Raw genomic sequence first — 15,350 nt, 5'->3', positions numbered from 1 at the left:
TAATCTAATCTAATCTAATCTATAAATATCATAAATATGTAATCTCAATTAGTGTGAGAAATGTTTTAATGTTAGCCACTTTTTACAAGCAGAGGAAAAATCTCCTTTTCATGGGAAAATACTTTGGATTCTGAAAATGGGGTTAGGTACCATAAGCCTCCGTTATCCCTTCTCAATATTATGTTGCACTGTGGAACAGACAATATGTCCGTCATATTGTTCTGCCCCACTCCAAAGGCAGTAAAATCATTTCACAGTTGTGTTCTTGATTTAACTGTCTGATATTTAATTCTGTTGAAAACAATAGTGCATGCTGAATAGGGAGTAAACATGGCAGCTAATGTTATGCTTAATTTGTGTTATTGTTCAATATGAATTCTGTACCTTTATGGTAATATATACCCATTAATCTGAAATAACTTGGCCTGGAACTTTGATTGTACTGCTCTCACTTTAGGGCTGTTGAAAGGCTGTTAAGACACAGTCTTTGTCCCATCATCTCTGAATTGTGCTGTGCATCATTTTGGATTGGACTGGTCAGTTTCATATTGAAATTAATCTATCCTAGTATCTGATTAGTTGGTAATAAAGAGCATTAACAGTAGGCAAGGATTCTGGAGAAATACCAATTTAAGGTACTTCATCCAGGTTAGTTGCTGCTTTATCATCTGGGATTACTGATTCTATTTTAGATCTTTTGTTTTGAATGGGAAACGGGGAGATATCTGTAGAGTTCATTCTGACATCTGGGAACAACCTTTTGTGGGTGCAGTGTTTATTCCACAGGAGTCCCATATTGTCTTAGGAACTTGAAGGGATAAAGAGGAGCAGCAAATATAACAGGGACATGATAGGCTGGGAGAAGAGGGAAAACGAGGTGGTGCAGTGTACTGTATAGAGGTTATTTCCACAATTGATCTTTGGGGGAACACAGCAAAAAACTCCACAAAGGAGTGTTATAAACGGCATCTTCATTTTACCAAGAAGGCAATTGAGAACCTGTATCATCTGCAACAGCCATCTATCTAAGGCACTGACAGCACTATCGGTGTTAAAGATCTAACCTGTTCAATCTAAGTGGGATGTAAACGTCACAGGCTTCATCGAAAATGTTACAGCTAGATTGCTGTCTTCCCCAGGGTTTAAGTCACAATTGAATGTGTGCTCCATTGCCTTGAATGATCCCCACAAGTCTGCAAGCTCATTCAGCAGAAAAGGAATACCACTTTTTCAAGCTATAGTTTGTTTGCAACTACCAATATTGCACCATGCGAAACTATGCCTAGTTTCTTCGGAGTATCTGCAATTTATCCATCCTGCATCAGTCTTTGGTCTTTCTTTTATTCCAATTAAATCTTCAGGTAGAGGGTATCTACTTTACTTTATGACAAGGGATATCCCCCACATTAATTGCTCATAACTCCTGGGAGAAACCTGGGCACAATTGCACAGCTGACATGCAAAATTGATGTTGATATTAAAAATCTCCTTGCCACTTGTCAAGGCAATAAAGAGCATTCCACCTAGAACCCCCCCAATGCATACACCTCCAGTGGAGAAAGGATGGTCAGCCTTCTCCAGTCATTGCTTCTTATCTGGCCACTCTGTGAGGTTATTGACCTTTTTCTGGCATTGAAGCCATGTCCTTGGAATTAGCCTCCTCACATTGACCTCTTGAAAAAGCCACCGCTTGCCATGGCTTCTCCTCTTCACCGCCTTTTAACATTGTCCAATATTGCATCTATGAATCTGAGTATCCACTCAGGAGATCCTGCATTTAGTTTATTCTCAGTAATCTCTTCCCTACGTAATCTCTGCCACGTAGCAGTTATGAATTGAGAGAGTGTTCAACTGCATTTAAGGAGGTCATAGAAGATCAGTTCCTCATACTACCAAACAGGTGCACAGCCAAGAACAGGACTGGTAGCGCTGGGATAATGAGGTCACGAGCTGCTAGCAAAACTGTGCCTGTGTCACTCAAAACAGACATCTGTCATCCCCTTGTGTGCCCATCTTCAGGCAAGATCAAATTTCTAGTTCATTATATCTAAAACCCATTGTCAAATGCAATTTCTAGGTCTGAATATAACTTTAAGAAAAAAAAAGCTTGGGTCTGTAGAATATTTTTTCTTTTAATCGTACGATTGAGTGCTTCACAGAATTGTAATATATGTATCAAAATAGAAAGGCACCAAAGGCTGCCTAAAACTTGCACTTGCAGGGGGGAAAAGAAACAGTATGTGTATAATTTACTGATCATCATTAGAGAGCCAATGACGAACCTGTCATGGCTATTTACAGGAGCTGCATCAGGATTAATTCCCAATTAGATATCCTACTAGTTGCCATTAGGATTCCCAACTCTACTGAAGGAAATTTCACACTGCATCTTCTGAAGTGGGATGGATGTCCTACCTTAGCAGCTCTCCAATATTGGCAATGCCCCCAAGGAGTACTGACCCCAAGGTACTGCAAGAGACCCCAGGATGAAGATTACTGCCAAAAACACTTTTTAAGACCCGCAAATGAACTCCGAGGAAGGCCATCTTCAGTTCTTCTCGCCTACCATGTTACTAAGGGCAATCAGGAAGGTGGTAGTGTCTTCATTACACAGCCTGTCCACTTGTCCCACAGGAACATTAAGACCTGTCCTATAATGTTACGGACTAGGCCAGACCCCTCAAAACATTTTTAAGCAGGTAGCCCAGACCCTAAGTTTGCTTTTTGTTTTAACTAAGTGTACAGTGGATATTCCCAGAGTAAATTTGCTGGTTCTACTGCCAAGTTTTAAACAAACAAAATTTATTTACAAAATTACAGAATGAAACACAAAGAACAGAAAACCAAATATTGGATAACTGATCCCATCCAAACCTGACTTGATGTTATTTCAAAAATATTTGCAACAATCCCAATACACACATCCCTTAGCACAAAGAGTAAAAACGACACAGACAGCTTACAGTTTGCAAAGTCAGAGAGAGACAGAGAGAGCTCAGCAGCCTTTTTCACACATCCCCTGCTGCAACTGAACTCACTAAAGTTCTGAACTGAGTCAAAAAAAACTCTTACTTAAACAAAGGCTAGCTACACAGCTGGCTGGCCGCTCCCCTTTGATTATATCAGTTTCTTTTAAGACATGAAAGTCTTAGGCTGGAGATATTATCCGTTAGGGTAAACAAAAAGGGCCCTAATAAAACCTTCAAACCCAGCCCAGTTGGAACCTTGGGTCATTAGAACTTCTCTGAATAAAAACTCAAGGATATATTAACCTTATAAAAAGGACCAGTCCTGTGACAATAATCACATCCAGAAGCGTGCAATATATTTTAAAAATTTGGTTTGATACTCCCCATCACCATGTGATCTCTTGTGACTGACAGAATGAAATAGGTTTGGTAGGATTAATGGCCTCTTCCTGTCCTGTAACCATTCTACAGGACATCATATCTAATCCTCAGTGAAGATTAGGGAAATCCAGGGGTTATGGGTAAAATGCCAGGAAGTGGAGTTAAGGATTATTAGTTCAGCCAAGGTCTCATTTAATGGCAGATCAAACTCCATGAGCTGAAGAGCCTAACCTATGCTCCTATGTTTTATAGTCTTAATAGTCCAGTTTAGCAGAAGGACAAGGGTAATATAGCATGCAGTGTGGATACTCGTTGCATTGAATATTGTGATCACAGCAAATCATCATTCGGAATGCTGTACCTCATTTTGTAGTTATTTGTAAATTTCTAATAATTCCTAGTGAATTGTGCTTCCACTGTACCCTTATCATGATTTGCACCATATGTGCCCAAAAAAGCCAAGATTGTTTTTTTGAGCCTGTTTTCTCCTCTGAAGGCATTGGTGCTTTGTTTTAGATGTGGCTTCACGTGCACAAAATGCACTTTAATAGCGTACTCAATTGATTGTTCTTATGAGTTTAAACAATGAAAGTCAGTCGGTTATTCAACTACAATGTGAAGGATAGCTCAAGATCTGATTTTGTACTTCCGTGATTTCCACACAGGTATGCTTTCAGCAGAGATTAGTGAAAACTGAACTGGAGCAGGAACTGCACTCAGTTTTAATTTGATTTATTTTTTTCCCTCCTGCCTAACCAAATGGCATTGAAGTTAACTGAAGCATTCTTCTGTTATCCACATACAGATCAGCTAACTCCGTGCAGACCAGGAATTAAATCTGGGTGGTACGTCTGAGTACCATATATGGTGCATTTACCTATCAAGTGTCAAAGGCTGTTTATATCCAGTTTAGAAAAATGTACTGGAACATACTGGAATATGTACTGGGGTGGCACAGTGGCTCAGGGGTTAGCATTGCTGACTAGAGTCCCAGGTTCAATACTAGCCTTGGGTGACTGTCTGTGTGGAGTTTACACATTCTCCCAGTGTCTGCGTGGGTTTCCTCCGGGTGCTCCGGTTTCCTCCCACAGTCACAAAGATGTGCAGGTCAGGTGAATTGGCCATGCTAAATTGCCGTAGTGTTAGGTGCATTAGTCAGGGGTAAATGTGGGTAGGTTACTCTTCGGAGGTTCGGTGTGGACTTGTTGGGCCAAAGGGCCTTTTTCTGCACTGTAAGTAACCTAATCATACAGGTCGTATGATAGTTACTATTGCAAAGCTGAAGCTTAATATAGTTTAGTAAATATTTCATCAATAACAGAATTTTTGAAACCAACTTGTTTGGGGTCTTTAAAATACACTTTGAGTAGATTTTTAAAAAGATTTCAGATACTTAACTTGTAAAGGACAGTTTCAATCATGAATAATGAAGATAAATCAAATGAACAACAGTTTCTTTCCGACTTTCTTTCTGGCTTTCAGTTTTGGCCTAGAGATAGCTGATTAATGCTTGATTCTTTTTGACATGAAGTAAGTCACTCTTTCAAAGTCTCTTCTAATGGGAGACAGCTGTAGAATTGAAGTGAAACTAATGCTGTAATAAATAATCCTGGCAATTTCATTTGAAACAAATTACTGCTAATGAAAAGTGCAATTGAGTATGATTAAAAATGGACCTCAAACCCAGTCAGGCTCCAGAACGGTTACCTAACTTGACATTTAAAATAAATGTTCTGTTTTTACATTTTGAACAGCTTAAAGGGGAAAAGAAAAACAAATATATATTTTTTTCAATTAGTTAAATATGGAAGTCTGACAGCACCTATAACCAACCTTAGTACAGAAAACTGGACTTTTTAGTTCTCCCATTGCTTTAGCCAATGCAGCAGATCAGACCGTCCATATTCAATCCTAAATCTGTGTCATAGTGATAGTGGGGTAACCACACCGTCCCATTATTAGATTAGATTACTTACAGCATGGAAGCAGGCCCTCCGGCCCAACAAGTCCACACCGACCCTCCACAGAGCAATCCACCCAGACCCATTCCCCTACATTTATCCCTTCACCTAACACCACGGGCAATTTAGAATGGCCATTTCACCTAACCTGCACATTTTTGGACTGTGGGAGGAAACCGGAGCACCTGGAGGAAACCCACGCAGACACGGGGAGAATGTGCAAACTCCACACAGACAGTCGGCTGAGGCAGGAATTGAACCCGGGTCTCTAGCACTGTGAGGCAGCAGTGCTAACCACTGTGCCACCATGCCACCCTTATGTTGTGAAATATAAAGGGCCAAAGTGTCCTATCATGATTGTCTACCATTCAAACTGCGTATGTGGAGGCCAGGATGAAGGTCATTCAGGTTGAACAGTTCATCCACTTTAGTAACACCTTCCACCCTGACCTCAAGTTTATCTGGACTGTCTCAGACTCCTCCCTCCCCTTCCTAGACCTCTCCATCTCTATCTCGGACGACCAACTCAACACGGACATTTACTATAAACCGACTAATTCCCACAGCTACCTAGATTACACCTCTTCTCACCCCACCCCCTGTAAAAACGCCATCCCATATTCACCCAGTCACAGATTTTAGCTCAGGGCCATGCAGAAAGTATAAATGCATAACTGAGTGTTTCTCCATGAATATCAAAATGAACAAGAATCTGATTGTAACAGAATAGCTCACCTACGATGTGGAACTTTAGAATCAGTTCGTTATTTTAATATTATATAAATTCTATAGATAGTGGCTATAATTGGACAAGTTTGAATCTTATTCTCCACAGGTTATAAAAATCTACCATAGAACGTTCCAATAGTGTGTTATGTTTCTCAAGGATAGTGTACTGGGAATCAAGCCCTGCTATGCCTGGAAGTGTTTTAAAATATAAAGATGCTAAATAACACACACATTCCTCAATTCCACAAATTCCACAAACCTGTCATTTAGACCCACGTTGACAGAAAGCATGGACAGATTTCTATTGGTAACAAGAATTACTATTTATTAAAAATAAATGCATTCTAACTACAGGAATACAATTATGAACCATCACACATTATCTTGAGAAACTCTAACCAACCCCCCCCCCCCCCCCCCCCCTTATAAACTCTCCCCGACACACATACACCCAGACATAGACAGAAAAAAATGTTTATTTAGGGCAGAGGGCAAAAATGAAAAGGCAATTCAAAGGTCCCTCTCTCCAGTTGAAATAATCACTGAATTTCACTGAATCACACTAATTTTCACTGAAATTATTCTTTTAGCTTGTTAGGACCTGCTGCTCCTTCTCCAGGTACTTTCATTTGCTTACAGGAAGCACTGGGTGACTGCTTCACGTTTGTGATTGAAAAACACAGCTGACAGCAACAGCTGGGAGGAAATATTCTGATTTTCTTCAGGCTTGAGGTGGTTTTTGGTACAGAGAGGGGGACAGAAATCTGATGGTATCTCCCCAGACATTCACACCTGCAAGCTTCTCAGTTATCTGGGGTACAATTGTTAGCAGGCAGAAGGCTGTTGTCATCGTTACCTGGTCACCAATTCATTGATCAACAACTTGTTGCTGACCAAATTAATTCATTCACAGCCCTTTGGTTCCAGTTCGGCTGGACTGACTTTCCCCATTGCTTGAACAAACAGCTGTGTAAGCAACACTTACAAAGAGTGTCAGGTAACTTGCTTTTCAAAATTGCAGTAATTCTTCAATAATCCTTGGTTTTAAATCAGCCTTTTTCCCATTTCAATCCACAGCTAAAATCCAGGAAACGAAAAAGTTACAGTATTTACAAATGTAACAATTAATTATCCTAGGAGTATATATGTACTTCTCCATATTGCAATCTTTCTAAACCATGTATTAAAATACCAGAAAGTAAATTAACCTTTTAATGAGAATCACTAATCTGGATTCTGTAAAGCTGGGTAAAGATGACATAATTATTTAAATATAAGTATCCTCCAGCGTCAAGTATTTTGTTGTAAAATCAGCTTTCTAAGCTCCAATAGCATCCCACCTAGTTTCAAAAAGATTTGATTTTAAAAGTGACCGTTCTTCTGATAACTCGGAGTTTAATAATGAATTGAAAATGAAACCAGTTAATTGTTTTCAGCAAAATCTTTAGCTTCTAGGAGAAACAGCATGAATTTTAATTGTATTGTGTAACGTTATAATATGGTGAGGATCACCTAATCCAGGTTGTTGGTTTGAAGTGCTTCATAATTAAGAGATTAATCCAAGTAATTACCATCCAGGGAATGCTGCTGAATGAGTGTGTGGTGTGTTTAACTCCTTTATGGATTCAATTTAACAGCATTCATACATTAATTCTCTTTTACCCATTAAACTGATCTAAATTTATTAAAAGATGACATTGATATGACATAGCCTGGCTATTACTTCAGATGTTTTCTTTAAAATGAAGCCTTTAACTTCTGCCCTCTTTATTTAGACCACTAAGACATCAGTATGTCCAGCAAAAGAGCAAAGGCAAAGACCGCAAAGAAGCGCCCTCAGCGCGCGACTTCCAATGTGTTTGCAATGTTTGATCAGTCGCAGATCCAAGAGTTCAAAGAGGCTTTCAACATGATAGACCAAAACCGGGATGGTTTCATTGACAAGGAAGATCTGCACGACATGTTGGCTTCTCTCGGTAAAGACATGAATTGTCTCCTAAAATGTACAGCACTTCAATGGGAATTATGGTCTACATTTTGTTAATCAACTTATGAAATGGGAAGCAGTAGCAGACCTTTCAGCCCTTTGAGTCTGCTCTGACATTCTATGAGATCATGGCAAATCTGTTTGTGTTTCAAATTCCACGTTCCTGTCCACTCTGATAATCTCCAACTCCATTGTCTAACAATAGGCAATCCACCTCTACCATAAAACCATTTAATGATCCCGCTTCCACTGCCTTCTGTTGCAGAGAGTTCCAGTGTCACACAACCCTATGAGAGAAACAATTCTCATCCCTATCCTAGAAGGTAGCAGACCTTTCCTTAATTTTAAAGGAATGCCCCCTAGCTCTGGACTCACATGCAAGAGTAAACATCCTTTCCAAGTCAACTATGTCAAGATAATTCAGAATCTTGTGCTCTTCAATCAAGTGACCTCTCACTTATCTAAACTCCAGTGAAAACAAGCCCAGCATGTCCAACCTTTCCTCATAAGACAACCCACTCATTCCAGGTATCATTCGAATAAATCTCCTTTGAATTTCCTCAAAGAAATGTAAATCCTTCCTTAAATAAGGACAGAACTGCACACAGTATTTGAAATATCAGCAAAACCCGGCATAACTGATGTAGAGGATCCAGTGTCGGACTGGAGTGGATAAAGTTAAAAATCACACAACACCAGGTTATGGTCCAAGAGTTTATTTCGAAGCTTCCAGATAAACCTCTGTTGGACTATAACTTGGTGTTATGTGATTTTTAACTCCGCATAATTGAAGCATAACATCCTTACTTTTGTGTTCATTCTTTTGTAATGAATGATAGCATCCTATATGTTTTCTTGATTAAGTGCTGTACCTGCATACTAACTGTGACTCATGCACTGATTTTACCTTTGTTTGATTCATTTAAAGGTTGTGTGCTCTGTTGCTGAGCCATTTATTGACCATCTCTAATTGCCTTTGAGAAGGTAGTAGTGAGCAGCCTTCATGAACCACTACAGTCTATTTGGTTCAGGTCCATCCATAAGTTCCAGGATTTTGACTTAATGACAATTGAAAGGATGATGATATATTTCTTAGTCAGAATAGTAAGTGGCTTGGAGAAGAACTTGCAGGTGGTGGCATTTCCAGGGATCTGCTTATCCATCTAAATGTTAGCTGTCATGAGTTTGAAAGGAGCTGTATAACCAGCCGCCATGTATTTCAGCTGTGCATCTTGTAGATTGCACACATTGCTACTACTGTTCATCAGCTGGAAAAGTGTGAAAGTTTGTGGATTTGTGCCCATCAACCAGGCTGCTTTATTCAGGATGGTTTTGAAATTTTTTTTGTTGTTGGAGCTGCATTCATCAGGCAAGTGGGGAATATTCTATCACATTACTGACGTTGCCCTCTCGTTCAGCCTATCTATATATACTAATGAACTCATTATGTCATCTGCATAATATGTATTCTTATCATTCTTTATCATCTGTGATTTTAGTTACCAGGCCTTCACTCCCCTCGTCCAAATCATTGATGTAAATTGTAAAAGGTTGACATCTGCAGGACTCCACTCAGCACATTCTGCCAATCAGACAATGGCTATTTATGTAGATATTTTAGAATTAACCTGTTCAGAGATTTTAGCACACACTTCAAGAGTAGGTGGGATTTGAACCTGAACGTCCTGGCTCAAATGTAGAGACACTGGCAGTACACCACAAGAGACTTTTGTGACCTATTAATGCGCTCTCTCAGATTTTTGCCAGCTGCTAGTCTTCTATCCATGCTAGTAGGTTACCTCGTAGAACATATGCTCCTACTTTGTACAATCATCTTTGATCTGGCACCTTGTCAAATACCTTCTTAAAAGTGAAAACAGTATATTTACAAGCCCCAATCCCACCCACCCCCTACCCACCTTATCCACATCACATATTACACTAAAGAAATCTATTAAATTCGTTAAACATTATTTCCTTTTCAGAAAATTATACTGATCCTTACCAATCATGTTGCGTTTTTCTAAGTGCCCAGCTAAAACCCTGAAATCATCTTTATATACCAAAACTTTAAACATGTCCTATATTCAGAGTTGGGGAATCTGGAATGTAAAATATAACTAAAAATTCACATCATTTGATTTACTCCATGTGATATAAGCATAAGCAGCAAGAGATAAACAGAGCTAAGTGATCCCTCTACCAATGGATCAGATCTAAACTCAACAGTCCTGCCACATCCAGTTGTGAATGGTAGTGGGTGATTAAACAACTCACTGAAGGAGGAAGCTCCACAAATATGGAAGAGCCCAGCACACCAGCACAAAAGATAAAGCTGAAACTTTTGCAACAAACTTCAGGCAGAAGTGCCGAGTGGTTGATCCATCTCAGCCTCCTCAAGTGGTCCCCAGCATTACAGATACCAGTCTTCAGGCAATTTGATCCACTTCGTGTGACATCAAAAATGTTTGGAGGCACTGGATACTGCAAAGACAAGGCCCCTGAAAGCATTCTGGCAGTAGTACTGAAGATTTGTGCTCCAAAACAAGCCACTCCCTTATCTAAGCTGTTCCAGTATAATTACAACACTGGCATCTATCTGATAATGTGGAAAACTGTCCAGGTATGTCCTGGACACAAAAAGCAGGACAAATCCAACTTGATCAATTACTGTCCTATCAGTTTACTCTTGATTCCATCAGTAAAGTGATGGAAGGTGTCTTCAACAGTACTATCAAGCAGCACCTGTTCAGCAATAAACTGCTCAGTGATGATCAGTTTGAGTTCCACCAGGGTCACTCAGCTCCTGACCTCATTACAGGCTTGGTTCAAACATGGACAAAGGAGCTGAATTCCAGAGGTGAAGTGGGAGTGACAGTCCTTGACATCGAGGCCACATTTGAACATGAGTGTGTGCCCTAGGAGTTCTAGCCAAACTGGGATCAGTGGGAATCAGGGGAAAACTCTCCACTGATTAAAGTCATACCTAGCACAGAGGAAGATTGGGATCATGGTCAGTCATCTCAGCTCGAGGATATCTCTGTAGGATCTCCTCAAGGTAGTGTCCCAGGCCCAGCCATCTTAACCTGCTTCATTAATGACTTTTTCCCACCATCATAAGATCAGAAGTGGGGAATGTTCACTACTGATAGTATAACGTTCAGTACGATTCACAATTCATCGGATACTGAAGCAGTCCATGCTCAAATTAGGACAATATCCAGATTTTGGCTGACAAGTGGCAATTACCAGCACCTCTTGACATTCAATGGCATCATGATTTTTGAATTGCCCACTATCAACATCCTGTGGGTTACCATTGATCAGAAACAGAACCAAATTATTTGTTTCAATACTGAGGCAATAAGAACAGATTAGAGGCTAGGAGTCTTGCAGAGAGTAATTCACCTCCAGACTCCCAAAGCCAAAAACCATCTATAAGGCACAGGTCAGGAGCGTGATGGAATATTTCCCACTTGCCTGGATGGGTGCAGCTCTAACAATACTCACGAAGCTTAACATCATCCAGCACAAAGCAGCCCAATTGATTGACACCACATTCATAAACATCCACTTTCCGCAGCACCAACACTCGGTCACAGCGTTGTGTACTATCTATAAGCTGCACTATAGAAATTCACCTTCAGAAATGCTTCTTAGACAGCACCTTCCACACCTATGAACGCTATCACCTAGAAGGACAAGGACAGTTGGAAACACCGCCCCTAAAAGTTTCCCTTTAAGCAACTCATCATCCTGACTTGGAAATATATTGCCATTCCTTCAGTGTTACCGCATCAAAATTCTGGAACTCCTTCACTAATAGCATTATGGGTCTAACTACATGAAATGGGCTGCAGTAGTTCAAGAAAGCAACTCACCATCCCCTTTTCAAAGCAAAATAACTCACAGAGGCTGATATCGCGTCACCAAGTCACCCTTTATTTACATGTGCACAATATATTGGCTGTGGTCAGCCAGCTTCAAGTCAGTCCCTGGAGTGAGGAGAATCTGAATCCCCTGTTTATATCAGTCAGCCTGGGCTCCATGATTGACCCAGGTTATAAATACCAATTAAGGATCTTGTAGTCAGTAAGATCCACCTGGTTCCAATCATTATACAAAGGCAACATGGGATAGTCAATAAATGCTGGCCCAGCCAGCTACCTCCACATCATAAAAGTGAATACAAAGATATTCTGGTTTCCCTCCTATTGGAAACTTGAAAAGGTTCAGAAAAGATTTAGAAGGATGTTGCCAGGGTTAGAGGATTTGAGCTGCAGAGAAAGGCTGAACAAACTGAGGCTGTTTTCCCTGGAATGTTGGAGACTGAGGGGTGGCCTTACAGAGGTTTATAAAATCTTGAGGGGCATGGATAGGGTAAATAGACAAGGTCTTTTCCCTGGGGTGGGGAAGTCCAGAACTAGAGGGCATAGGTTTAGAGCGAGAGGGGAAAGATATGAAAGGGACCTAAGGGCAACTTTTCACGCAGAGGGTGGTGCATTATGGAATGCGCTGCCAGAGGATGTGGTGGGGCCGGTAAAATTACAACATTAAAAAGACATACGGATGGGTAAATGAATAGGAAGGGTTTAGAGGGCCAAGTGCTGGAAAATGAGACTAAATTAGGTTAGGATATCTGGTAGGCATGGACAAGTTGGAATGAAGGGTCTGTTTCCATGCTGTATGTCTCAATGACTCTATGTTTGTGTTGTTTGTCTGGCATAAATTAACAGTTCAGTGAAATAAAACTAATAATTGTCAAAAGCTCGTGTTAATTATGGTGTCATTCACAACCATTCAGGGAAACCTAGTAAAATACATTTACATAATAAAAATGTTGCTGAAGAAGATGCTTATTTTAAATACAGCTTATTTTGTTACATTAAGCTGCATATTTTCCACATGTTCTGCACAACTTCTTCAGAATAACGCAGTCACTCCATAGTCAGCTACTCTCAACTGTACACGAACGTCTATGAAACAACACAGCTAACTCACTTTCAACTTTGAACGTCTCTGCCCAGGAAAGAACCCTACTGATGAGTACCTAGAAGGAATGATGAATGAAGCTCCTGGTCCCATTAACTTCACCATGTTCCTGACCATGTTTGGTGAGAAACTAAATGGCACTGATCCTGAAGATGTCATTCGAAATGCTTTCGCTTGCTTTGATGAAGAAGGAACAGGTAAACAGCTTTTTAATAAGAGACAGTAATCTCTGGAATCTATCCTAGAGAGAGAAAAGCTGAGAGCTGCCTACAGTTCAAACAGATTTGGATTAGTAAGCATCACTGGGCTGACAGCAGATTGCATATAATTTGATTACATGTTCAGGTTGTATTTTAAGTCAGTTCAGCTGTAAAATATCTTACTCATCCTATATTATGACGTGTGCTAAATTTCCCACTTCTCATACTTAGCTGACAGAAGAAGAAATTGCTTGGCTCCTACAGAACCACAAGGATCATAATAACCAGGAGGCCTAGGAACAATGGTCATTATTTAAAAGCTGCTTGTTATTCTTCCTACTTTGAGAATATTCTTATTAGTTATATCCCTGAGTTCTGCTACCTCGTGTGGAAAAAAACAGGTGGATCTAATTGAAAGGCTATGTATGATACAAAGATGACTAAATGCTGCAAAGCTCCACCTAATGCTTAATGTTAAACACTATATAGAACAAAAGAGGATAAATGGTACAGTTAAAGAAGTAAATACAGGATGCCCCTGCCCAACATGTCATTTTTTCTAATAGTATTTGGGCGGTCCTGGTGTTCTGCCTAAAAAGGCAGTGCGCTTGAATTGGCATGCATTTGAGGGTTCAATTTATAATTCACTTCAGCTGCATGGGTTTCTTACAAATTGAGAAACCCAACAGTGATATAGTGCATAGTCCAGCACTCCTTGAGGGGCTTAGAGAAGTAACAGCTCCATGTTCCAACCTCTTCCTACCATGATCCCATTTGTCAACCTCCTTCCTCCATTATTCATTTTGACCTATATGCCAATCCAATTGAAATGTATGCCCCTTTTTCAATTCCCGGTGACTGTTCCCAACAATGAGTCCATTTACTGGCCAGGTGTCAATTTAACTGCCTGACAGGTGAAACAGAAGGAGAAATTATAATGAAACCCAGCCATTAAATTCAGTGTTTAGATCTCTTAGACAATTTCAACCTCCCCATTTATTCTGTTACCAATACAATTCCTTATTGAGGGCTCTTGTGGTGCAGTTGTAGTGTCTCTATACCTGAGCCAAGAGGCCTGGTTTCAAGTCCAGCCTGATCCAGACATGTGTAATAACATCTCTGAAAAGGTTGATTAAATATGTCTATAATTCCTGTCTGAGGTGTTTTGAAAGAATACCAGACTAGACTTACTTTGCCCTTGAACTGGCAATCAAGTTACTTATTTGTAAAGATGCACAATGGAAACTTGAATCCCTGAGAACCCGTTGCAATTTTAATTCAATTTCACTGAACAATAATTTAACTTGATATCATTTTGTGATCTAGTTATATGTGTAAAGCTTGTGAACCATGAACCTGAATTCACAAATTACATGCACTTCACAGAACAATTCACAAAAGTTGAAATTATTAATACACTACTTCTTACCTTGCTTCTAAAACCTTTCATCAGAATGAAAAATCTAGGAACTGGGCTCCCTGGACTATATGAGAGATGTAAGGAGAATTGAACAAATCCCTCAAATTACCAATTTCTATCGAAATCAAGTTTCCATTTTTCTCTGCATTTAACCTATTGCAAGATTAATTATTTATCAACATCAAATTTTCCCCAATCATAGCGATATGTTATATTGAGTAGTATATATCATCTTTTGAAAGTTTAATGTAATACTTCAATAGGTTTCTTTGGATATTCTCTGCACAAAAATAATTGAGAATAATTCATTGAGTACACATGTTTAAAACAATTCTATTTTGTGAAAGCATTGCTACTGTTCAAATCATTCTGAACTTTTCAATTCAAAAAATGTAATGGTTTAAGTATTATAAAATGTCAGTGGTGTGTCAATAGATTAAGCTTCCTAACTATGACTCCAAATACTAAAGCACAGTAACGTAAGTGTAATCTACTTCTAAAGTTATGAAAGTCTTAAACATGAGAATGACGAGAACAAGGGTAGGTCCAATCAAGGACAGTAGTGGGAGACTGTGTATTGAGTCGGAAGAGATAGGAGAGGTCTTGAATGAGTACTTTTCTTCAGTATTTACGAATGAGAGGAACCGTATTGTTGAAGAGGAGAGTGTGAAACGGACTGGTAAGCTTGAGGAGAAACATGTTAGGAAGGAA

The 15,350-nt window shown here is 39.6% G+C and overlaps 1 protein-coding gene across 2 annotated transcripts in view; it reads left to right on the top strand.

Annotated features, from left to right (window-relative positions):
- The window catches only part of LOC122560196 (myosin regulatory light polypeptide 9), a 50,371-nt gene that overhangs the window by 28,720 nt on the left and 6,301 nt on the right, over positions 1–15,350 (top strand). For both annotated transcript variants that reach the window (XM_043710596.1, XM_043710595.1), the window contains exons 2-3: positions 7,816–8,016; positions 13,055–13,216. In XM_043710596.1, coding sequence (XP_043566531.1) covers positions 7,833–8,016; positions 13,055–13,216 — 346 coding nt within the window. In that variant the 5' untranslated portion in view covers positions 7,816–7,832. The remainder of the gene's footprint in view (positions 1–7,815; positions 8,017–13,054; positions 13,217–15,350) is intronic.

Source organism: Chiloscyllium plagiosum, chromosome 20 (genome assembly GCF_004010195.1).
Source record: "Chiloscyllium plagiosum isolate BGI_BamShark_2017 chromosome 20, ASM401019v2, whole genome shotgun sequence".
Taxonomy (NCBI): domain Eukaryota; kingdom Metazoa; phylum Chordata; class Chondrichthyes; order Orectolobiformes; family Hemiscylliidae; genus Chiloscyllium; species Chiloscyllium plagiosum.
This window is presented reverse-complemented; position numbering and strand designations above follow the sequence as displayed.